The sequence below is a fragment of the Diceros bicornis genome, chromosome 3 (assembly GCF_020826845.1).
Source record: "Diceros bicornis minor isolate mBicDic1 chromosome 3, mDicBic1.mat.cur, whole genome shotgun sequence".
In the NCBI taxonomy this organism is placed as follows: Eukaryota; Metazoa; Chordata; class Mammalia; order Perissodactyla; family Rhinocerotidae; genus Diceros; species Diceros bicornis.
In genome coordinates, this window is record NC_080742.1 from 98171014 (window position 1) to 98197475 (window position 26462).

General features: G+C 40.3%; 1 protein-coding gene and 1 pseudogene across 6 annotated transcripts in view; one reads left to right on the forward strand and one right to left on the reverse strand.

The window, feature by feature from the left end:
• Nucleotides 1-26462, forward strand: part of ACTR3B (actin related protein 3B) — a 143902-nt gene that overhangs the window by 20024 nt on the left and 97416 nt on the right. For 5 of the 6 annotated variants that reach the window (XM_058533881.1, XM_058533860.1, XM_058533870.1 and 2 more), the window contains 4 exons: nt 10337-10461; nt 11388-11498; nt 23401-23496; nt 25160-25267. In XM_058533881.1, coding sequence (XP_058389864.1) covers nt 11427-11498; nt 23401-23496; nt 25160-25267 — 276 coding nt within the window. In that variant the 5' untranslated portion in view covers nt 10337-10461; nt 11388-11426. Of the gene's footprint in view, nt 1-2309; nt 2355-10336; nt 10462-11387; nt 11499-23400; nt 23497-25159; nt 25268-26462 lie in introns of those variants that run through there. The other variant, XM_058533882.1, reaches the window with a different exon arrangement.
• LOC131422742 (60S ribosomal protein L7-like) lies at nt 15903-20736 on the reverse strand (annotated as a pseudogene).

Sequence of the window (26462 nt, forward strand, 5' to 3'; positions counted from 1 at the left end):
CGTGTGTGAGGAATTGCTGCACTCCGAGGGTGCTGGAATCACAGCTCCCAGTAGAGAGTGGCAGGAGATGTGGTGGGAAGCATGGAGAAGGGCCAGACGATGAAGGACTTGGAACTGTCATCTGAAGGAATTTTAGTTTTATGTTGCACAGCAGAAATTTTCGTGTTGTTTCCGAGGCTCCCTCGGGCCCTGGTCCCCAGACCAGAGAGGCACCATGCCCTGTCCAGCTTGACCAGGCAGCTTTGCTTCGACCTGATCTGCTTGAGCTTCTGCACAGAATTTGCTTGATTGTTTAAAGAAGATTTTTCCCTTCCTTTTTTTCCCTTTAAGTTGCTGGAGAATGTTAGGAGTCATTGCAGAGTTTCAGGCGTCGGAGTGTATGTGTGTCCATAGAAAGAGGATGTGTGAGGGGCGAGGAGGGGTCAGGAGAAAGGGAAGTCCATTTCAGACATTCGGTGTTTGAAGAGTTCGGGTGTAAAGGTCCAGTGTGCGACTGGTGAAAGGTTGAGTGCTCTGGGGAAGGTCTAGACTGGAGATGGAGGTTGAGCCCAGAGATGTTTGTATTTTTATATTAAATAGAATTCTTTATAATTTTTATTCTGGCCAAAAAAATGCAAAAGATAATCTAACAAAGACTCGTGTACCCCGCACCCAGAATGAACGAAATGTTAACACGATTTCATCTTGTAAATGCATACACACACACACACGTCTGTCAGCGTGAGTGCCAGCCCTGTCTCTCCTCCAGTCCTGCCGCTCTTTCCCTTGTCTCCCTGCTTTGGTGGGTATTTCCTCCATCCAGTCCATGTTCTGTGTTTACCTTGTGGATACAAGGGTACATTCACAATATGTAGCGTTGTTCTGTGAGTTTAAACATTTCCAAAGTGATATCGTACTGCAAATAATTTTCTGAATTGTTCCTTTAAAAAACTCTCAATATTATGTTTTTAAGACTCATCAGTGTTGATATATACAAATGTAGATCAGAATTCTAATATGTGAATCTACAACAACTTTTTTTCGTTTGGGCATTTTCCGGTTTTCTCCATTACACAGATAATGCAGTAACTTATCTCCTTGTTTACATGTGCTAGTTTCCAAAGAGAAAATAACGAGAAACGGGCTTGTTTCGTCTTTCAGGTGTGCACCTCTTCAGCCCCATCAGGGTTGCCAAGGGCACTTGTGCTGATTTAAACTCCCATCAGCAGTGGGTCCATGTCTGTTTCTGCCCCTCCTGGACAACAGTTGACATTGTTAAGACTTCAATTTTTGTCAGTCTAATGAAAATAAAATGATGTCTCATTTTATAAATTTGCATTTCTCTGATTACTAGTAAGATGGAGCACCTTTCATTGCCTGTTCATATCTTTGCCCATTTTTCTATTGCATCTTTTTGTCTTTTTTGTGGAGTTACAGGAACTCCTTGTATATTCTGAATACTAATTTGTGGCAAGTATCTTCTTGTATTCTGTGACATCTTTTTTAAATGATTTTTCTTTTTAAATCTAGAAATTTAAAATTGTGATATAGTCAAAAATTTCGATCTTTTTGTTTTGTAATTTATTTGTTTTAAAAAATGCATTTCTACTCCAAAATCATAAAGACTTTCTATATTTTTTCTAAGAAAAAATTTTTTTGAATATGGTGTGAGAGAGTTAATTTTATTTGTTTTCCAAATGGAAGGCCAATTGTCCCAACACTGTTTATTGAAGTGTGCATTCCAATGTGACATGGCTCTTCAGTCATACTGAGGTACCATATATGTTTGGGAATATTTCTGGTGTTTTAATTTTGTTTCATTCATGCATTTGTTTATCTCTTCCAAATTTTCTCTCTCTCAGATACTTTTATAGTAGTCTCCCCTTAATCTGCAGAGGATACGTTCCAAAACCCCCAGTAGATAGCTGAAACCACGGATGGTACTGAAATCTATGTTTACTGTGTTTTTTTCCTGTATATACATACCTATGATAAAATTTAATTTATAAATTAGGCACACTGGAGGATTAATGGCACTTTGGGGCCATTATTAAATAACATGAGGGTTATTTGAACACAAGCACTGCAGTACCTCGACAGTTGATCTAATGACTGCGAGGGTTACTAAGTGACTAATGGACAGGTAGTGTGTACAGTGTGGATACGCTGGACAAAGGGATGATTCACGTCCAGGGCGGGAGGGCAAGGGATGGCGTGAGATTTTGTCATGCTACTCAGGATGCCATGTAATTTAAAAATTATTGTTTATTTCTGAGATTTTCCATTTAATGTTTTCTGACCACGGTTGACTGAAGTCACAGAAGTGAAGCCTTGGGTGAGGGGAGCTGCTGTACTTTATCATGTCTTCATATCTGGTGGGTCTGCTGCCTCCTTTTCTTGCTCAGAATAACCTTGGCCACTATGAGGCCTTTACTCTTTATTGTAAGTTTTAGAATCAGTTTAAGGTCCATGAAAAATTATAATGGGGTTTTGATTAGAGAAACATTCAATTTATAGATTAATTTGGGAAAAATTTGACGTCTTTATGACTTGAGTTTTCCTATCCATGAATATGATACGTATGTTTTATTATTTATTCACGTCTCATGTTTCAGGAGTGTTTTGCAATATTCTATAGTGTTTGTAATATTCTTCAAAAAGCTCACACGCACCTTTTGCTAGATTTATTTTTAGGTGCCTTAGTGTTTTTGTTGCTCTTGTGAATTTTTTTAAATTACATTTTCTAATTAGTAAGTGCTAATATGTGGGAATGCTAGTGAGTTTTTTAAGTTGTTTTTGAATACAACAACCTTGTTGACCTCTCTTATTTGTTCTAATAGCCTGCAGATTCTTTTAAGTTTTCTATACAGACTGTTGTATTAACTGCAAATAGTGGTTGTTTTGTCTCTTCCAATCCCAATACTTGGTAATTTTTTCTTGGTCTTTTTGCACTGGCTGGAACTTCTACTACTGTAGTGACGAGGATTGGAGATTGCAGGTGCTTGTCTTTCTGACTTTAAAGAGAATGGTTTTAGTGTTTCACTGGTGATTGCTGTAGGTTTTTGCGGAAATGCTTTTTTCAGGTTAATACAGTGCCCTTCTATTCCTAGTTTACTAAGAGTTTTTTTTTTTAATGATGAATGGATATTGACATTTAAGGCTTTCTCTGTATCTATTGAGATGATCATATGGTTTTGGACATTTAAGCTCCTAATATAATGAATTACATTAATATATTTTCAAATATTGAACAGTCATTTATGTCATTCTTGAGATAAACCCTACTTGGTTATGAAATACCAAGTACGTGCTGAATTGTATTAGCAAATTTTTATTTGAGATTTTTACATCAATAATCAAAAGTGAGATTGGTCTATAATTTTCCTTTCTTGTACTATTTTTCTTTGGTTTATATATCAAAATTATACTGGCTCTATAAAATGAGTTTGTTAACTTTCTTTTTCTCTTCCTTGGAACAGTTTATATAAGATAGGAGTTACTTATTCCTTGAAGGTTGAGTAAAATATATGACATTCTTTTGGAAAATATACTGGATATTTTTATTTAAAAAATTACTGTTGTCTGTCAACTGCCATAGCAAGTGTTCTTAAGATATGGAATTTATATCTAAATCTTTAGGTGTACTCTTCCTGAGATATACTCTCCCTGATAATCTTCCAAATAAAGCTGCTATGAACAATTGTGTACAGGTTTTTCTGTGGACATAATTTTCAGTTCTCTGGATAAATACTGTGTAGTGCAGTTGCTAGGTTGTATGGCAAATTTATGTTTAGTATTAAGAAACTGCCAAAGTATTTCCCATAATGGCTGTACCATTTTGCATTTCCACCAGCTATGTATGAGAGAGCTGGTTGTACCACATCCTTGCCAGCATTTGGTATCGTCACTATTTTTTATTTTAGGTTCTAATAAGTGTGTAGTGATATCTCAGCATGGTCTTAATTTTCATTTCCTTAATGGCTAGTGATGTTGAACATCTTTTCATGTGCTTATTTGCCATCTGAATATCCTTTTCCCTGAGATGTCTCTTCATGTCTTCTGCTCATTTTCTAATTGGATTGTTTGTATTTTTACTGTTACATTTTGAGAGTTCTTTATGTATACCAGATAAGAGTCCTTTGTCAGGTATGTGGTTTGCAAATAATTTCTCCCAGTGTGTAGCTTGTCTTTTTATCTTCTTCACAGGGTCTTTTACAGAGCAAAAGTTTTAACTTTTGATGAACCAGCTTTTTGATTCATCGATTTTTCTTTTAAATTTTATTGATTTCTGCACTTTATTTCCTTCCTTTTTCTTGCTTTGGGTTTATTTTGCTCTTCCTTTTCTAGATTCTTAAGGTGAGAACTTCAGTCCGACACATTTAGATATTTTGTATTTTCATTTTCATTCCATTCATGTAGTTTTTAGCTTTCCTAAGACTTCCTATTTGATCCATGGATTTTTTTTTTTGTTGTTTAGTTTCCAAGCGTTTGAGAGGATTTTCTTGTTATCTTTCTGTTACTGATTTCTGGGTTAATCCTGTTGTAGTCAGAAAGCACACTGTGTGACTTCAGTTCTTTTAAGCTTGTTGAGGTTTGCTTCATGGCGCAGTGTGAGGTTTATTTTGGTTGCATGGACGTTTGAGAACAATGTGTGTTCGGTGGGTGGAGTGTTCTGTACATGTTGGTTAGATCCTGAAGGTTGATGGTATTGTTGAGTTCTCTGTCTTTGCTGATTTTCTGTCTACTTGTTGGATCAATTGAGGGAAAGGTGTTGAAATCTACAGCTATAATTGTGGATTTACCTATTTCTCCTGTCAGCTTCTGAGTCACATATTTTTCTGCTCCATGCTTTAGTACATACACATTTAGGATTGCCATGTCTTCTTGATGGACTGACCTTTTATCATTATTTAGTGTCCCTCTCTATCAGTGGTAACTTTCCTTGCTATAAAGTTTACTTTTTCTGATAACAATATAACCACCCATGCTTTCTTCGATTAAGGTTTGCATAGAATATCTTTTTCTGTTTTTCTGCTTTCAACCTTCATATATCATTACATTTGAAGAGAGTTTCTTGTAGACAGCATACAGTTCAGTCACGTTTTTTTTAATCCACTCTGCCAATATCTGTCTTTTAATTGCTGTATTTAGACCACTTACATTTATTGTAATTACTGATCAGTGCTTTTTCTGTTTGTTCTTTCTGTTTTTTATTTCTTTGTCTTGTTTTACCTAACTTCCTGTGGATACTTGAGCATGTTTTAGAATTTCATTTTGATTTATCTATGGTGTTTTTGAGTAGGTCTCTTGCATTGCTTTTTAAGTGGTTGCTCTAGCTATCACGTTATATGTACATAACTTTTCTCAATTTGCTGGGTGTCAACATTTTATCATTTTGACTGAAATGTAGAACTCTTACCTCCTTTTATGTCCCTTTACCGCCCCTTCTCATGTAATTGATTTAAATATTTCCCCTACATACACTGAGAAGCACATCCCTGTTATAATTTTTGTTTCAACTACTAAGCGTAATTTAGAAAACTCAAGAGGAGAAGGAAAGTAATTGTAATTACCCATATTTTTGCTCTTTCCCTTGTTCTTTCTTCCTTCTTGATGTTCCAAGATTCTTTTTTGTTTTTATCGTTTCCTGTCTGTTTGGAGAACTCTCTTTAGCCATTTTTTCAGAGTAGATATTGCTGGTGACAAATTCTGTTAGTTTTTGTTCATCTGAGAACATCTTGATTTGCTTTTGAGTGATGTTTTTGCTGAATGTAGAGTCCTGAGTGGCATTTCTCTCAGCACTTGAAAAGTGTGCCATTTCCGTCTGGGCTCCTTGGTTTCTGATGAGAAATTTGCTGGAGGCTTTCAGAATTTTTCCTTTGGTCTTCAGTTTTTAGAGGTTTGACTATAATGGGTCTTGGTGTGGATTTCTTTGGGTTTATCCTGTTGGGGGTTGTTTAGTCTTGAATCTGTAGGTTTATGTATTTTTTTGCCAAATTTGGCAAATTTTTAGTGATTATTTCTTTGAATACTTTTTCGGCCCTACCTCCTTTCTCTTCTCCTTCTGGGACTTGGAAGACATGAATGTTAGAGCTTTTGTTATATATCCCACGTGTCCTGGAGGCCCTGTTCATTTTTTATCAGTCTGTTTTCTCTTTGTGGTTCAGATGGGGTAATTTCTGTTGTTCTGTCTTCAAGTTCAGTGATTCTTTCATCTGTCCTTTTCTGCTCTTGAGCCCATCCATTGAGATTTTTACTTCAGGTATTGTGTTTTTTAGTTCTAAAATTTCCATGTGGTTTTGTTTTTATATCTTCTAGCTTTGCTGTGACTTTGTGTTTCTTTACTGAGACTTTCTTTTATTTTCCATTTGTTTCCAGTGTGTTTGTAATTGCTCACTGAAGCGTTGTTGATGGCTCCTAAAATCTTGTTCGATAATTCTATTATCTGTGTCTTCCCGGTGTTGGCATGTGTTGTCTTTTCTCATTTTAGTTGAGATGTTCCTGGTTCTTCCTATGGTGAGAGATTTTTTTTTTTTGGTTGAAACCTGGACATTTTGGGTATTACATTATGAGATTCTGGATCTTATTGAAATCTTATGTATCAGCAAGTCACTTCTTTTCTTTTTTTTGGATTGTTTATTTTTTTATTGAGGTATAATTGACATACAGTATTATATTAGTTTCAGATGTACAAGATAATGATTCAATATTTGTATATATTGTGAAATGATCACCACAATAAGTTTAGTTAACATCCATCACCATACATAGTTAACAGAATTTTTTTTCTTGTGATGAGAACTTTTAAGATTTACTTTCTTAGCAACTTTCAAATATGCAATACATTATTATTAACTATAGTTGCCATGCTGTACATTATATCCCCATAACTTATTTATTTTATAACTGGAAGTTTGTGCCTTTTGACTGCTTTCACCCATTTCACCCACCCCCACCCCCTGCCTCTGGCAGCCACCACTCTGTTCTCTGTATCTATGAGCTTAGGTTTTTTTTTTCTTTTTTTTCTTTTTAGATTCCACATATAAGTGAGATCGTACTTGTCTTGATCCTACAAATACTTGACGGTATTTGTCTCTCTCTGTTTGACTTATTTCATTTAGCATAATGCCCTCAAGGTCCATTGATGTTGTCACAAATGATAAGATTTCTTTTTCTTTTATGGTTGAAGTAAGTCATTTTTGATATGGCTCCAGCAGGGGCAGGGGGATGCCCCTGTTAATGCCAGATTGGGGTCAAAGTTCTGATTTTCTTCTTGGCCTTTGTTGACGCTCAGCTGGAGAGGGGCTCCATGTTACTGCTGAGTAGGGGTAGGAGTTCAGGCTCCCCACTAGGCCTCTGCAGATAACATCCTGGCTGGGAGGCGAGGGTGCCTTGTTACTCCTGGTGGTGGTGGAAGTCCTGGCTTTCTGATGGGCTTCCTCTGACAGAACCCCAGCGTGGAAGGAGAGGGGCTTGTTTCTGCTGCGTGGGATGGAGGTCCTGGCTCCCCACGTGGTATCCACTGACACTGAGGGTGGGGGGTTTGTTTTTCTCTGGTGTTGATTGGAGTCTGGTTATTGTTTTAAGGTTTTCTGTCTTTTCAGGCTGCCCCTTTCATCTCCTTTGGCTAGAGATAGCAGGCTTTTTTGGGGACCTTTTTTGTTTGTGCCTATTGGTGTTGCTGGGTTGCCGGCTTTTCGAGCACCCGGGTATGGGATACATGAGACAAAAAGAAAACGTAGAGAACTCACCACTGTGTTGCTCCTAGGGTCCTGAGGTCCCTAGCCAGTCTGCTTTCTTCTCTTCACCTCTCAGCATCTTTTTGTGTTTCTTTAATATATGAAGTCCAGGGATTCTAGCTGGACTTATTGAGAGGAATAGGGAAAAGTGTGTTTACTCCATCTTTCCAGAAGCAGAAGTCCAAATTTAATTAATATTGAATAGGTAATGTCTTCATGTGACATAAAAGTGAACTGTATATATAAAAAGATGTACAGTGAAAATTGACCTCCTCCCACTCACTTCCCCTCTTAGATGGCAACTACTGTTTCTGGTTTCTTGTGTATCCTTCCTTAGGTACTCTCTACATACACCAGCAAATGTACACAGACATATGTTTTTCCCCAAGTGGTGGCATACCACATGCACTGTTTTACACCTTGTTTTTTTCCTCATAACACCACTTCTTAGTGATCCTTCTAGATTAATACATGAAGGACTGCTTCATTCTTTTTCATGGCTTCATGATATCCCATTGCATGGGGATGCCACATGTATGTAACTAGTTGGAATGTTTAAATGTTGATTCCATTATCTGTTATATTTATTGTCCTCTCCATTTTAGTGTCCTCTGTACATTTCTAGCCTTCTCTGTTTATACGTGAGTCGGGGTTCTGTAGTATGCTGTGGTGTGCTGGAGATAGCTGCTGGAGTGACACAGGTCATTATTCTATGATGAGTCATATAATCTGTCAGTACTCATAGATGTTCATTGATAACTACTGTCTTAGACACATTTCTCCATTGTGTTCATAAGGACTGTTTGGACCACGTTTTGCTTTTCATAGGTATAAATAAAAGATTTTGAATATAAGCTCTGTATACCTTTACTCTCTTTCATGGATTCAGTTACTTCCTATATAATAGTTAAAAGAAGTATACTTTATGATTTTTTGTTTTTTGTTATTTCTAAGGGCCGCTAAAACATAGATCTACTATGATTTGGGGTCAGTGTACTTTGACCTACCTTTTTGGGAGGGATAAGATTTACTTTGTTGTCATTTAAATTTTGTGGTAGTTTCATTCTCCCTAAGTTTAGCATTTTTTTCTTTAAGGTGGTAATTTTTCTTTTGGTTAAATATATTGCCCTCAAATTCTTGGGAAATGTGAATGATGTCATGGTTTGCAGAATCTTTTTGCCTTTGTCTCTTCACAATCTTTTGTATTGACTTGGCAGTTTAATTCTAAATTCATGCATAATTAAGTTTGGTCTTGACGAGGGGATAGAGTCTGTGACTTGTGCTGGCACACTGTGTGAGGATTTTTGAGGTCTGCTGTAAGCTGTCTTGCCAGGGGCCCTTAGAAATACCTGGGGTCCTGTGTGGTGTCTGTCAGTGTACCATTGAGTGGTGTGGTCCGTTTTCAGAGATGGGTTTGTTTATTTCTACAGATCGCTTTAGTAAGTTATGGCCCAACAAACTTTTCTGTCCCCATTCTGAGCCTCATGCTCCAGACATGCCCCCTGCTTCTGACTGGGATGCTCTCTCTAGATTCAGTCCCCAGCATTTCCACGTCACCCCTGCTTCTTCAGTCCTGCAGAAATTCTGTCCTTTAGATTTGTGCCGCCTTTTGTTAACTTGAAAACTTCAAGACTAAACGTGACAGTGAGTTGGAGTGAGAAGAGGATTTCTGTCCTGTATCTCTTTCACTTCTTCAGCCTGTTGCTTCAAGATGCCTCTCTGAGAAAAAGGATTCAAATTCACTCTTATAGCTTTGTTGCCATTCTTCATCTGTAATAAATTACGGATTTCAGATAATTTACTTTTAAAAATAGTTGTATATGTTTACTAATTCTTTTTAGAATAAATTTGGTGAAGGTGAGTTTCTGGGAGCTCAAAGTGTGACCGAGGTTAGGAATTTAAATGGAAAATTGAATCTTTGTGAAGCTTTCTACATTTCATTAGATGTTAAATTCTGGAGTGAAGTTTTATGTGATTATTTACTACTAAGTATATTCCCAAATATCAAGATTAAGCTCTTATTAAAATAATGTATCATAAAGCCATTAATATTTTTACATAATACAGTTGTTTGATTATTGTACTTTTCTTTTTGTGACAGATATTAGCCAGCAACCTTCTAGTTTTTCCTTTTAATTCGAAGTCTTGTCTTTTCTGTAACAAGACTAAAAATATATTTTAAATCTATCTGATGCAGAGTTTTATTAAAATGAGAGCATATAGGCATTATTTTTCAGTTTACTCTCCTCTTCTGTGTTATGTTTTTAATTTTGTCTCCTTCCATATTGCGTTTTAAAATTTGGAACCTACTGATGTATACATTGCACTTACTATCTTGAGGGATTTTTCCAGATGAAACTGAGAAATTTAGTAATGTAGCTTCTGTCAGCATTAAAAGCAGACCAACTAAATTCCTTTGTGCCATTCTGAAAGTAATACTGGAACATAATAACTTGTTTTTGTATTATTTTATGTACTCAGTGTCTTTTCTGAGAACACCTTTGACCACAGATAAAACGCTAACATTGAAGATTTACTTGTGCCTACGTAGGGATTGTATTATCCTTTCTTGCTTATGCAGATGTGCATAGTGATGGGATCTGTGTGCTGTCTTTTAGGCATTGCCATCAGAGAGTCGGCAAAGGTGGTTGACCAAGCCCAGAGGAGAGTGTTGAGGGGAGTGGATGACCTGGACTTCTTCATAGGGGACGAAGCTGTAGATAAACCCACGTATGCCACCAAGGTAGGCTCCTGACGAGAGCTGCTTCTTTCAGCGTGTAGCCAGACACAGAGCAGTAGAACGAAGAGTGCAGAATGGTGGATTATCTAGAAATTGTACCTGTGAGTTATGAATGTGTTTTTATTCTTATGTTTGAAAAGAGGTTTTGTCCTTGTTTTTGAATAGGGTATTTTTTTTTTTTTTTGTGAGGAAGATCAGCCCTGAGTTAACATCCGATGCCAATCTTCCTCTTTTTTTTTACTGAGGAAGGTTGGCCCTGAGCTAACATCCATGCCTGTCTTCCTCCGCTTTACATGGGACCCCACCACAGCATGGCCTGACAAGCGGTGCGTCGGTCCGTGCCCAGGATCTGAACTTGGGAACCCCAGGCCACCGAAGCAGAGCACGTGCACTTAACCGCTTGCGCCACCAGGCCAGCCCTGAATAGGGTATTTTTGATGTGGGCAATCAAGTGAATTTACAAAGCCCTGGAATGCGAGATTGACTCAGGGAATGGGGGGTTACATGTGAGAGCAAGATCCGCTCCTATGGAAGGTTGCAGGTTGACTGATGAATCTGTCAGATGTGGAAAGTTGCAGATTGATTAATTAAAAAGAAGCACTAAAATTATTTAACTGGACATTTGTTCTAAAAAAAAAAAAGGGCTCCGGATTGAATGGTATGGTGGATTAGCTGCACTTTTCCATCTTTACCCCATTGTTGAGATGATTCTTTGTACTTAGAAATGGGTGGAGTAGAATATAAACAATAACATAACTTAATCTTTCCGGGCGAGTGCCTGTTGTTTCTGTACGTGAATTAACGTTCACTTCCTGTGGAGGAGACCTTTATTCTCCAATAACTCAGTCTCTTCCGGGCCAGAGCGGTTAGACCGTCGCTCTTGCTGTTGTGAACTGAAGCTTGGCTTACTGTGCTGTCTCTTGCTTTAGTGGCCAATAAGACATGGAATAATTGAAGACTGGGATCTTATGGAAAGGTTCATGGAACAAGTGATTTTTAAATATCTTCGAGCTGAACCTGAGGATCATTATTTTTTAATGGTGAGTAATTGGAACTAAGAGGAATATATCCCTGTAAATTCTGATTTTAAACTCAAGATATTCTTCCCTGGGGAATTTTTAATTCCTGCTAAAGCTATTTGTGTGAATTGGGGTGCTTCTTTGGCAGATAACAGAAGGTTCAACAAAAATGTCTAAAATCAAAAGGGACACATTATTTCACAAAACAGGAGGGCTGGAATTGGGCATCTCCAGGGCTGATTATTTCAGCAGCCCAGTGATGGAAGCAAGGACGCAGCCTAGTGCGCTGGCTGAGCCTCCTGGCTCCCTCCATCAGGCTCCAGGGATGGCTGCCCAAGTTTCTATACCACCTCTTGGTGTATCTGCTTTCAGAGGTAGAAGCACTTTTTAAGAATTAAGAATCCCTTTCCCAGAAACCTTCCCAGCAGATTTGCCCATCCGTCCATGCCTAACCTGGTCACTAGCAGGGGTAATGGAATTACCTTGACAGGTTTAGGTTATCAAGACTCTCTCCCTGGGGCTGGGGGGGGGGGGACCATCTCTGATCACCTGGCCCCAGGAGTAAGTACCTAAACAGGTCTCCAACAGCAAGGAAGATGGAGGGAGGAATGGATTTGGGTAGGAAACCAACTGTGTACTTTGATATCCTCGTGAAGTAACTGGGTGACTATGATTTTTGCTTCTTACAACAGAGGAACCTGAGTCAAGATGTTATTTTGCCAGGGTTTAAATCTTACTGTAAAAACTTGAGCTGAGTTATGGGCCCTGATTATGGTACAGTAATCTACCCTTATCCGAGGTTTCAGTTACCTGCGGTCAACTGTGTCCAAAAATAACGCTATGTCACAGTGTCTAGTCATCCACTTCACTTCATCTCATCACGTAGGCATTGTATCACCTCACAATCATCACAAGAAGAAGAAGGATGAGTATAGTACAATAAGATACTTTGAGAGAGAGACCACATTTACTTAACTTTTATTACAGTATATTGTAATAATTCTTCTATTTTATTATTAGTTGTTAATCTCTTACTGTGCCTGATTTATAAATTAAACTGTATCATAGGTGTGTATGCATAGGAAAAAACATCGTGTATATAGGGCTCAGGACTATCTGCAGTTTCAGGCACCCACAGGGGGTCTTGGACCGTATCCCCTAGGGATAAGGAAAGACTACTGTACTTAATTGATCTTGTTCAAACAAAATAAAACATTACAGAGAAATGAGAAGACATATCTCTTGGTTATGGAATCTGTTCTATTGTTCTACTCAACATTATGTGTTTCCTTCCATGAAACGTTCTTTTTAAGTTAAAATTAATTACCTGTACAAAACGCTTGCTTTATAGAGAGCAATTGCATGTAACATAAGCTGCATATTAAGACCTGTGTAATTTAGCTTTGGATTTTTTCCATGTAAGTACGTTGTCAAATGGTCCCAGATCCAATTATGTAATTCTTTCTAATGTTAAATATCAAATGTCTCTTTAGACTTATCTGTCTTAAAGTATGTTAACCACAAGGCTATTATGGTAGGTAGTGGAATATATATATTTAATATCTATTAAAGCAAGTCCTTGAAAGTGCTCTGATCTGGTTTTCTGGCTGTATCTTCACAACTAGGAATTGCCAAGTATGAGAACTGCGTTTTACAGGCCACTGTGTATGTTCTCTCCTGTGCGTCTGCAGTGGTTTATGTGAAATAAATGGAGCCAGGAAACTGACAGTGTGTCTGAGCGGCTTTTTCTTTATAGCCAAAACAAATCACAGATTCCCACCTGTCGCGTTTGGCATTTCTCCTTGTTGAGCACATCATGTAACTACCTGTTGGATGGGGTTTTAGGACCGGGCACTGTGCCCAGCTGCTTCCTTCTGTCTGCTTCAGCTTACGTGCCAGGAGTTCTCCTTCTTCCTCCACTTGGAGGGACGTCTCATCTTAGGCCTGTGGAGCAAGTGCACACCACCAGGACACAGCTCAGAGGAAGTTTCTCCTGAAAGAAGTGTTTTTCTGATTCACTGGCATACATAGGCTAGTAAGCTAAAACCACTTGCCAGGAAGGAATTGGAGGTGTTTGGTGTAAATTTGGAAAAGCTAAAGTCCATGTGCCAAAAATGAGGACTTGCAATGAACATTCAGAAATAATCAAGTTTATTAAAGATAAGAAAATACTCTATTATATGGATTGTGCTTTGAATTCTGCACGTCAGTTCATTGTGTGATATGATTGAGGGGGTGGTGAGAATGGGGAACTTCTTTCAGATTTACGCCCTTAATTGTCAGTTAATGGAATGGTTAAGGGGAGGAGAGCAGGTATAGAGATTTATGGCCACGTCATGGAAGTTAATTGAGGGCATTTACTGAACTGCTGCATCAGATGAGGCTTCTTGGTAGAAGCGAGTCTAAGAGGTCTGAGTTATAGGTCCCTTAGTGGCTCACAGTGGCTGACTGCTGTGACCAGGCATCTGAGCATACAGGGTGAAAATGAGATCATTTTGGCTCATTTTTTCAAGAAGTTTCAGAGACTCAGTTCGTACTGGTCATGTGGATCGAGCAGATAGCAAATGAGGATCATACTCTTCTCCACTACTGAACTGCCCAGAGTTCAAAGCAGAATCCTGGGGGCCGGCCTGGTGGCACAAGCGGTTAAGTGCGCGAGCTCTGCTTCGGCGGCCCGGGGTTCGCCGGTTCGGATCCTGGGTGCGCACCGTCGCACCGCTCATCAAGCCGTGCTGTAGCGGCGTCCCATATAAAGTGGAGGAAGATGGGTATGGATGTTAGCCCAGGGCCAGTCTTCCTCAGCAAAAAGAGGAGGATTGGCAGATGTTAGCTCAGGGCCGATCTTCCTCACAAAAAACCAAAAAACAAAGCAGAATCCTGTGTTTTAAAGAGTTGCAGTGCTCTTAAGTGGAAATCGAGTTGTAACTTCAGAAGAGATTTGGAAACTTTTTGAATATGAATCAAACAAGAAAGAGCAAACAGCATGTGCTGCTCAAGAAGGCCCAAGAACCGGGAGCTCCCATGTCCAAGAGCAGGGAGGATGGGTGTCCCAGCTCAGGGGAGGGAGAGAGAATCGCCTCTTCTCTTTTTGTTCTGTTTGGGCCCTCCTCCCACGATTGGATGGTGCCTGTCCACAGTGGTGAGGGCCGATCTCCTTACTCAGTCTACTGAATGCTAGTCTCCTCCAGAAACACCCTCACAGACACACCCAGAAATAATGTTTTACCAGCCATCTGGGCATCTCTTAGCCCCATCAAGTTGACACGTAAAATTAACCATGACATGTGGCATGTCCTGACTTACTGTCCTAGTTCCCTTGCTGGTACCTGAGCGTGACTTAGACCTGCTCTGCCCACTTCAGTGGCCACCAGCCGTGCAGAGCTTGCTCCCTTGGGTTTGCGAGGTTAGTTACTGCTGGCCCGTGTGCTTCCCAGCTTCCAGTATATTGTCGTCTCCTCTCTTAGTATCCCTTCCTTGAGGATTTATACTTTTTTTGTGTGTGTGAGGAAGGTCAGCCCTGAGCCAACATCCGACGCCAGTCCTCTTCTTTTTGCTGAGGAAGTTGGCCGTGAGCTAATATCCGTGCCCATCCTCCTCTGCTTTATATGGGACACCACCACAGTGTGGCTTGACAAGTGGTGCATCGGTGCGTGCCTGGGATCCAAACCCACAGACCCTGGGCCGCTGAAGCGGAGCACGCGTGCCTAACCACTTGCGCCACCGGGCCAGCCCCGAGGATTTATATTTTAAAAAAGTTTCTTTACTGCAGTTATAGAGGGGTATGTGGGTAGAGGAATATTAGATACATGTGTTCCGTTTGCTATCTTTTTCCAGAAATATGGATTGGTTTTTATGGTTCTGATTATTTTTGAATCAATACCAGATGATATTTTACCATTGTTATGAGTAAAAATGTGTATGTAGCTTGCATTTGTGTGATGTTTTAATTATATGATTCAATATTGAAGAAAAACAAGATAAACTCAATACCTTCAATTTATTTATTTGAGCTGAACTAACCTCTGTTGCCAATCCTCTTCTTTTTGCTGAGGAAGACTGGCCCTGGGCTAACATCCATGCCCATCCTTGTCTACTTTGTATGGTAACTGCCACAGCATGACTTGAGAAGCCGTCCATAGGTCCGCGCCCGGGATTTGAACCTGCGAACTCCGGGCCTCTGAGGCGGAGTGCGTGAACTTAACCACTATGCTACTGGGCTGGCCCCATCAATACCTTTAATTTAGATTTTGTTATAAATAATGGTTTGGGAAGGTTTTATTTAATTTGGTCGTTGTCTTTTTTTTTTTCTTTACTGTGAAATTTTTGTTGTACATTATTGTTTGTCAGTTACGATATTCTTTTTTTTTTTGAAAGCAAGAAAGTTTTGCAAGTCACTGTTTCTTTACTGACCAGATTACAAAAATAATCATGGTAGATACCTTAGTTCGTCCTTCTAATAAGCCTGTTGATCTAGTCTTCCCTGTTGCCAGCATCTCCACCTTCTACAAAATGGGTGGTCTTTTTCTTCATTCCACCTTGTGGAGAAGATAATTTGAAGGACCACAGGAAGTTGTTTGCTTCTTTGAAATGTTTTCCAACAGTATAGATCTCATCAATCAGATCCTCCATGCAAATGGTACCATCTTTACCGAGAGATTGAGCAGTCAGTGTGTTATCTGTCAGGGGAATGAGCTTGTTAATCGTGCCATACCCACACTTGTAGGTCAGTGTATTTACTGACTTCAGGTCCAGGTACCCCCGTGCAGTATATGGTTCTGTCGTCCTCAGCATGCTCACTGAAGCTTCTTGAGCTCCACAAGGTGCCCTTGAAGATCTGGTGAGGGCGAAGAAGCTGCAGCACCTTCCAGACCTCTGGGCTCACACCGCTGATGCCTCTGATCCTGAGGACAAGTGCCGATGGGTTCCACAGGTGCCTGGAGGTTGCCAGCTTTTCTTGCCGTCCTAGCCATTCGAATCTCTGTTCTGTACATCTGCCTGTATTCCTTGTGGTAGTGCTTGGCTTTTTCATAGATAGGCTTCCTCCTTGCCTTTGGAAGCCTCTTTTGGGCAAACTTCTTTCTCAGGCGCTTGATCTTCAGCTCTGTGAAATTCCTTCGCTTTTTCTTTAAGAGTTTCTGGCACAGCAGGAACCTTCTTTCTCCTCTCTTCTGCGCCCTCCGTGGCTCCAGCTGGAAGAGAGGGAGTCGGCGCATATGCACCGTCCACAAAGACCGCGAGCCGCTGAGTCGGTCTCCGAAGGAGCAGTTACTGGTGGTAAGCAGAAGAAATGGAGGATTGAGGAAGAAATGGATTGATGGTGACGGTTCTCAGAACCTCTGAGAACATGGCCTTACTAATGCTGAGTTTGATTCAAGAGCCAGGAGAACTTAATTATATTGTAAATCTTCCATTAAATGGAAGTATACAGATTTTAATGTAAATTCTTAACAGATGGTGAATTGTTTGGCACCAAGTAATAGAAGTATAAAGAACACTAGTTTAAGCAAGTTAGAGGTTTTATTTTTCTTAAATAAATATGTAGTCGGGAGGCCAGTGCTGCTATGGCAGCTCTCTGGTGTCATTTGGGATCTCTGTGCTCTAATATCTTTAGCATATGGCTTCCATTCTAAGGGTGCCTCATGATTACAAATTGACTGTTGCAGCTCCAGTCATCACCTCTGTGTTCTAAGAAAGAAGAAGGGCAGGAGGGAGTCTATTACTTGAGTCTACCCTCAACCTTGTAAGGAGCTTTCCTAGAAGCCATATCCATCAGCTTTGCTTCTTTCTTTCTTCAGAACTTATTTAGCCATCCCAGTCTACAAGGAAGTCTGAGAAGTGCTTTTCCTCAGGGCCTGTTGCTCCTCCTGTGATTGGTCTCTGCTCTGGGAGGAAAGCAGAGGGAGGATGGATACTGGCCAGGTGACCTGCGTGCTTGCCATCATGATGTGACCACACGTCTGAAGACAGTGGCAAAATGAGAATTCACCTGTTTTCAAACCTCTGACTGGATCCTGCCTGTGTGGGGTGTCATCCGTGTGAGGGAGCAGCGGGCCGGGGAAGGGCTGTGTCGGGAGGCCTGCCGTGTGTCCTGCTCTGTGTTGCTGTCAGGTTTCTCTGTCTGTGGGTGAACACATAGGAAGCTGTGTGAGGGGTCTCGCTGGTCTTCTCCCACAAGTGTAACCCGGGGCTTCCCACCTCATGTAAACAGTTCTTTCTCATTCTAGTCTAAAGGTGTGATAGAGAAAATTTGGAAGATATTCATGGGACTTTTCACAATCCTATCAGATTAACCTGATTATTGCTAACATTTAGTGTATTTTCATTTAACTTTTAACCCATGTTTCTATATGATTTCACACTCAATATTGTATCCTCCATCGCTCCCTGCCATTTTCTCACCGTCTTCATAACCCTCATTTTAATGGCTGTATAGTCATCTGTCCTGTGGATATTTCTGCTCTGTTTACCACTTCCACTGTTTTTAGACATTTACTTTTGTTTTCAATTTCTTGGTTTTATAGTAAATAATATAAAGTAATCTTTGCACGTACCGTTTTTCTGTATTTAGAGCATTTTTTATTTAAAAAGAGCTACAGTGTTTAATTTGGGGTCCAGAAGTATTAGTAATTTTGTGAGTCTTTAGCAAACCATTGCACACCACCGTCCTCAGTACACAGGAGGGTCACTGTATTTGTATTCTTGTCAGCATTGATTAATATCATTTTTGATTATTTGGTGGATTAAAAATTCACCTTATTAATTTGCATTTTTGATAACTTTGACCTTAAACATTTTTCACGTTTATTAGTTGTATTTCCTCTTGTGCATTGGCTGTTCATGTCCTGTGTGTACATATAAATGTTTCATTGCTTTTCTTATCGCTATAATTTCTATAAACTTTTTTCGTAAAATTTTTTTTGTGATAAAATGTACATACCATAAAACTTACCATTTTAGCCATTTTTGAATATGCAGTTTGGTGGCGTTGAGTACATTCACATTGTTGTGCAGCCATCACCACCATCCATCTCCAGAACTTTTTCATCTTCCCAAACTGAAACGCTGTCCCTATTAAACACTAACTCCCCCTTTCCCCTCCAGGCCGCTGGCTCCCACCGTCCTGCTTTCTGTCTCTATCAATTTGACTCCTCTAGGTCCTCACATAAGTGGAGTCCTGGAGTATTTGTCCTTTTGTGACTGGCTTATTTCACTGAACATAACATCTTCAAGGTTCATCAGTGTAGCGTGTGTCAGAATTTCCTTTCTTTTTAGGGCTGAATAATATTCTGTCGTAAGTAGGTACCACATTTTGTTTATTCTGTGAACTCTTTCGTATGATAGATAGGAAGCTTTTGTCAGCAGCAAATTTTTTTTCTCAGTTCATTTTTTTTGCCTTTGTAGGTTATATTTTGCACATCTATAACTTTGAATTTTTGTGTAATAAACCTCTTTTCCTTTGATGTTTATACTTAATCTTCATCCATCTGGGATTTGTGTGGAACATCATTTGATGCTGGACTTAAACCCGGGGAGACTCGGGAGCCCGATCAGTCTAATTCCCGTTGGGAACGTCCTCCTGTGGGCTCATTTTTTGCTTGAGACCAAACAGGCCGCTCCTAGCTGCGGGCAGGAGACATTCCTGACCGTGCCCTTGCTTTGCGTACCTTTCCACCTGGCTCTCTTGATCCTTTTCCCCTCCACTCAGTTTAAATGCTTTGTTTATGAAGTTAACTTAATATTAAGGTGCTTGGATTCCTATTCAGGGTGAGAAAAAATGTCACAGATCCCTTTAGTTCATATACGAGAGACATTGTTGATAATTACAGTGGACTTGACTGAGCACTCGCTGTGCACGCAGCCCGTCACCCTGCCCAAGTATTTACATGCATTCACTCCTTTATCTAGTTCCACCCACACCCCTGCGATAGGTAGTTATTAGGCCCACTTTTCAGATTGGTAGGAGGTACCTTAAGAGAGAGATTGTAGCCAATGCTGTTGGAGCCTGCAGCTGTTCCTCATGTGCTTTAAATGAAAGAAATGTAAAATAGTAATTGCTAACACTTATAGTGCTAACTCTGTGCAAGTTTAATCTCAACCCCTTGAGGTAGGCACATTAAAATAAGTGATATGTTGTTGAGTGACTTTCAGTTCTCTTTTGAGCATGACTTCATTATTTCTCTCCCATCTTTTAAGACTGCTTTCTCTCTCTCATCCAGGGAATACATTCATTCTAATGAAAATGATTAAAACTTACTCGGGGTGCTATGTTTGAGCTTTGCATCACTAGCTACATAAAGCAGGCCGCTAGTTGATAGCCAGATTTGTTTGTTTGACGAAATAATACACAGCACAGAATTCAAAAGGTGCAGAAGGATGTCCAGGGCAAGTACGCCTCGTCCTGCCTCTGTTCTGCCTCCCGGATCCCCTTCCCAGAGGAAACCACCTTTACCAGTTCTTAACCAGTTAATGGTTCATCTTTCCAGACATAACTGTGTGCAGACGTGTGGAGTCTACATAAACTTTGGTTTTATATAAACGGTAACAAAATATACATACTGTTATACGCCTTGTTTTTTAATTAAAAAAATTGTGGGCCAGCCCCGGTGGCCTAGTGGTTAAGTTCAGCGTGCTCTGCTTTGGCAGTCTGGATTCAGTTCCTGGGTGCGAACCTATACCACTCGTCTGTCAGTGGCCATGCTGTGGTGGCGGCTCACATACAAAAAGAGGAAGATTGGTGACAGATGTTAGCTCAGGGCGAATCTTCCTCAGCAAAAAAAAAAAAAAAAAAAAGAAAAGAAAAAAAAATTGTGGTAAAAACCTAATATCAAGTTTACCCTCCTGACCATTTTTAAGTGTGTAGTTCAGTAATGTTAACTATATTCACATTGCTGTATAAGAGATCTCTAGGACTTTTCTATCTTGCAGAACCGAAGCAATAGAGATTGTCATAGAGACTGTTTCATATCAGCACATATAGAGCTTATCCTTTTTAATTGCTGCGAAGTATAGTTTATGGATGTGGCATAATTGATTTCATCAGCTCCTTAATGATGGGTGTTCAGGTTGTTTCTGATCTTCTACTACTTACAGGCAGTGCTAACTTCTGGCTTTTTGAGGCACCTGGTTTTAGATGGGTCTCTTGCAGTAGAATGTGATTTGATTTTGTTTTATGGTCTTAGCTGAGAGACTTTTTCTTTTTAGTTGGTGAGTTTCTCACTTGTACTTGCTAATGATTTTAGTAATAATAACTCACCTTCATCGAGCACATTCCATGTGCCAGGTGCTGCTGTAAGTGCTGACTCCCTTCACATTTCTAGCCCTGTGGGGTGGGGGTGCTGATTACGCGCAGAGAGAGAAAGTCACTTTCCAAACTTAGTAAAATCGCAGGCTGGAATTTGACCCCGCTGATTGGACTCCAGAGCTCTCATTTTAACCGTGCTGCTGTGGTGTGCTGGGGGGACATGCTGGGGGGGCCGCGCTGAGGGGGCATGTTGGGGTGGCGTGCTTGTGTGGCGTGCTGAGGGGGGCGTGCTGGGGTGGCGTGCTTGTGTGGTGTGCTGGGGGGGCGTGCTGGGGGGGCGTGCTTGTGTGGCATGCTGTGGGGGCGTGCTGGGGTGGCGTGCTGCGGTGACAGGCATGCTTGGTCTTAGTCCAGCAATTTTACTTTATGTTATGCTTTTGTTTTTAATATATTTTATGTATGTATTAATATTTTTAAACTCAGGCTTGGTTTTCTCTTTGTATTGGGTGTGTGTTCTTTCTAATAATTTGGTATTTTTTTTTTTTACATATTTTAATTTAACTATACTTTTATATAATACATTTACCCAGTATTTGTTTAGGGGTGATTAACTACTTTCTGCTGTGATTAGTGACCAAGTGGGTACATTTCCACATTTTCTTTGCTCCTCTTCCTTTCCTCTGCCACCTGCTTTTGATTGATTATGCTACTAAACTGATTCTCATTTTAACATTTATAAATTTATGTATAGTAGTGCCTCTAATACTTTATCAGTTTAAAACAATACCTTTTGATTCCATGATAAGAGGGTATCAGTATCTTTATAGTCGCTCCTTCTTTCCGTCTACACCTCTCAACTTGATATTATTTCTGTTTTAATTTATAACATTTACATTCTGTTCTATAACTGTAATTCCCAGAAAAGAAAACTCTTTAGTCTTACATGTTAAACGGATTAATTGCTCACTGTACGACTTTGCTGTACTTCGTGCTTTCTTCTTGTTTGGCTAAAGTTTATCTTCTAATAGTTAATTCATGAAGGGCTCATGGAAACCAAATTCTCCAAGTTCTTATATATTTAAAGGTGTTGTACTTTTGCAACATACGTGATTGACAGTGCGTCGAGATGTAGAATTCTCTGGTCAGACCTTTCTGCCCTGAAGACTCTGTAAGTATGGTCCCCGGTACAGTGTTAGAGTGTCTGTGCTGACGGCCGAGGCTGGCTGTACTCTTTCCAATTTAAGGGTGTCTGAGCTTGAACTGCCGTAACAAAATACCACAGGCTGGGTGGCTTAGACAACAGACATTTGTTTTCTCACAATTCTGGAGGCTTTAGATGGAAGGTCCAGGTGCCGGCAGAGTTGGTTTCTGGTGAGGCCTCTCCTCCTGGCTTGCAGATAGCCGCCTTCTCGCTGTGTCCTCACACAGCCTTTCCTCTGTTTGCGTGTGTTCCTCTGGTGTCTTTTCCTTTTCTTATAAAGACGTTAGTCCTGTCGAATTAGGGCCCCACCCTTATGACTTCATTTAGCTTTAATTACCTCCCTAGAGGCCCCATCTCCAAATACAGTCACACTGGGGGTTGGGGCTTCAACATAGGAATTTTAGGGGGGCACAGTTCAGTCCTTAACAAAGGGTAACGTGGACTTTTTTTGTCAGGAGGTCCAGAGAATTTTTATTCATTTTTTTTTTTTTTTTTTGCAGCTTTAAATATGTGATGTGTATCCATATTTATTGACATGGAAAAATGTCCACAACATATTGCTGAATGACAAAAAGCAGGTTTATTTATTCTTTTAATCTTTCTGTAATCCTGTCATTTCCTCCTATTTGATAATGGTTATTATTTTAAAATAGATATTTGAATTTTTTGAAATGTCTTTGGTCATGATTTCCATCTGCTTTGTTTTTATATTTTTCTGGGTGTATGTTTTTTGTCTGCCATTTGTTTTTCTGTTACTTTTCTCTCTCCCTTCTGTTTCTTTTAGTATTTTCATGTGGCCTTTCGCTAGTTTCTTTGTGCTCTTTCCTCATCTTTGAATGAGGAGAATTCTTCCTGGCGTAGCCGTGTGCAAGAGTTTAGGCCTGGGGGCAGGGCAGTGTCTGGGTGAAGCTGCTTCTGCCCTGGATTTTTCTGCCTTGCAGCTGATGGCAGGGGTGTTTCGTCTAATCTTGCCTCCTGTGCTCAGATGGCCGGTGGGGACTGGGGAGGCTTCTGCAGCTGCTCTGCTCACATTGATCTTCTTGTTCCAAGCGTGGGCTACTGCTTTTGCTCTTCTTTGGAGAACTGTGATTCGCCTGAGATCTGAAGTCCCTGGTGTTCTCTTTTGGTGTCCTTACTTGTCTTGGTTGAGTTTTTACTGCCCTTGGCAACTTGCTGCAGGTCTGTTCATTTTCAGGGTGTTAGTGTTATGTTATCGAGGATGGTTTCCTTTTCTGTAACTTGTTCTTGTTTTGGGGTGGTTAATAAGAGCAGAAGTGTTTTGAGAGGTCTTAACTCTAAAGCTTTTAAGATCTACAGCCAGATTTCTTTAATTAATCACTCTGAGTGTACTCTATCTGTAAAATCAGGGAGTGGTACAGCATTCTGATTAACATGCTTTTAGGTTAACTTTTTTTAATTCTAATGTAATTACGTGAAATTTGGGTGAACACTAAATATAGTGAATGTTTGTTTTCTTACAGACAGAACCTCCACTGAATACACCGGAAAATAGAGAATATCTTGCAGAAATTATGTTTGAGTCATTTAATGTACCAGGACTCTACATTGCAGTTCAGGTAAAAACAAAGTGATTTTTATGATTCCCGAAAGACCTTAGCCATCTAATAGTGGAAGAAATGGTGATTCCAAAGGCTCTTTGTTGTGAGATTGTGCTGTGTGGTCTTCCTTTTCCCACTCCCTCAACACACACACGTGCACACACATACACGTGCACACATACACACGCGTGCACACATACACACACGCGCGCACACATGTGCACACATACACACATGCGTGCACATACACACACGTGCACACACACACACACGCGCGCACACACGTATACACACCCACCCTGTTCAGGTTCAGACTCAAACACTGTAGAGAACGTGTTCAATGGTTTATGTTTTTATATTTATCCTGTTGGTATAAAATTTGTCTGGCTTTGTCTTTTTATATGCATTAAAATCTAAAGTAGTTTTCTCTGGGTAATGAGATCAAGATGTAAAGTGAAAGGCTTCTGTCACTTCTGATCTTAAAAAAGAAAAGATACTATAGAATCTGTTAAAAAACAAAATAAATACCTTTAGAGGGTTCCCCCTTATGGCTTTTGGGCTCCTGTGGTTCCACGAGCTTGCAGAACTTCCTTTGAAGCTACTTCTTCTTAGTGTGGGAGTTTTTGTTGGTTTTGGTGGTGGTTGTAGCTCTGCCACCCCATGTAAGGGAACTGCCTGAAATTTTGGGGAATGAATGAGATAGGTGTTTCCCAAAATGTTTTCTGTATAATACTAGTTCCTTACTCTTGAGAAAAAGGAGGAGTTGCAAAGAAAAATAAATTGGGAGATGCCTCATGCTGTAGCCTCTGTTGATGATTCACTGTGCGTAGCAGCATAGTAAAGGCTCTGAGAATGCCTGCATTGAAGAAATCTGTTTATTCCCAAACTTCCAAATTTTATTAACCAGAAATAATCCCCCTCCCCTAGGTTATTTATATTCCATGGAATAGAGAGACACTTTAGAAAACACTGGACCAGTGGTCCTCGAAGTGGTCTATGCATCAAGGTCACCTGGAGAGTGTTTTCTGAAAGTACAGATTCTCAGGCTTCATCTGAGACCAAGGTTTTCCAACCTCAGAACTGTGGGTTGGGTAGTTCTTTATGATGGGGGCCTTCCTGTGCGGTGTGGGATGTTTAGCAGCGTCTCTGGCCTCTACCCACTAGAAGAAGCACCACTCCCAGCCTCCCCTCCCCCAAGTGTGACAATCAGAAATGGCACCAGACATTGCCAGATGTCCCCTGGCGGGCAAAAAGGTTGAGGACCACTAACCTTGTCCTTACCAGATTAGAATTTCTGGGTGTGAGGCCTAGTAATCTGTCCTTTTAGAGACTCCACAAGTGATCTTACTGCAGCCCGTCTGTGGACCCAGAGTGGGAACCATTGGGTTAGAAATTAAAATCTTCTGATTCCATAATAAAATTCCTTTCTCGTTGGCTTTTCTTTGTAAAAATTTAATTTATTTTATTGAAAACTTGACTCCTGCAGTTTAAGTATACTAAATTTGTGTGTTAGTTGTTCATTTTGGAATTTGAATTTTAGGGGGAAGATGCAGGCTAGGGAAGGGAAAGAGTTACTCAGACTTATTAAGAAAGAAAGAGCTGATTGAACCTGAGAACAAATAGGCAGAATACTCAAGAAAAATTTCCCTGTGTGATGACAGTTTCTGTGTCTTTCGTCCAGGCAGTGCTGGCCTTAGCGGCGTCTTGGACGTCTCGACAAGTTGGCGAACGTACGCTAACGGGGATCGTCATTGACAGCGGGGATGGGGTCACCCACGCTATCCCAGTGGTAAGCGGAATATTCAGTGCTTCACTCTCTGTAGGCCTCACCTGACTTGAGGTAAGGGAAGAAATTAAGAAAAAACCCTTCTATAACTAAAATCACTTGAAATGATTTTGAGATACGACTACTTTAACGTCATATCTCTACTTAGAAAAGGTAACAAGAGTTTTTTTTGGTTTTTTTTTTTGAGGAAGATCAGCCCTGAGCTAACATCCGTGCTAATCCTCCTCTTTTTGCTGAGGAAGACCGGCTCTGAGCTAACATCTATTGCCAGTCTTCCTCCTTTTTTTCCCCAAAGCCCCAGTAGATAGTTGTATGTCATAGCTGCACATCCTTCTAGTTGCTGTATGTGGGACGCGGCCTCAGCATGGCCAGAGAAGCGGTGCGTCGGTGCGCGCCCGGGATCTGAACCCAGGCCGCCAGTAGCGGAGCACGTGCACTTAACCGCTAAGCCACGGGGCCAACCCGGTAATAAGAGTTTTTAAACCCAGATAGATGAGAAGGAAAAATATGCCCAATATCCGTGGCATTGGTGATTTTAAATTCACACTGGCACATTTCAGTAGTCGGGACATCAGCAGTTGTTTGGGGTCTCCGGGGGCTCTGCCTGATCCCCTGGTGTCCCACCACCAGGAGGGTGTCCCTGGCTTACATTCTGAGCTGTCGGGATAGACATCATCTTGGATATCAGATTCGTAGGTGTGGTGCACTACCACTTGAAGGATTATCTCTGTGTTCTGTGACAAGATGTGGATAGCTTTAACCAGCTCATGCTTTAGAGAAATGCTTCTTCTTTTTTAAAACTTATTTAAGATCCAAGAAGGAGAGATTGTACGTTTTGACTTGCAGGATTCTCTGCAGTGTCACTTTTTGGTTTTAATTTTCAAAATATTAGAGACGTGATTCTGAATTCCGGCTTCAAGAGACATCTGTATTTTTCTTTTGGTCCAATGGAACTGTGTATTTAAATGTTATTTAAAGTTTGTTTTTTTGAAAATTAATTGAAACTGTCCAAAGAGGAGTATACAGTGGAAGGTCAGACTTGCTCTCGTTCCTGATCTTCCCCCTGCAGATCCCCTTCTCAGAGGCAACCCTGTTACTAGTTATTTATGTATATTACAAGTGCATTTTCTGCATATATGATGTGTGTGTGTGTGTGTGTGTAGCTCCTTTTTAAAATGCAAACTAAAGTTTTTTTTAA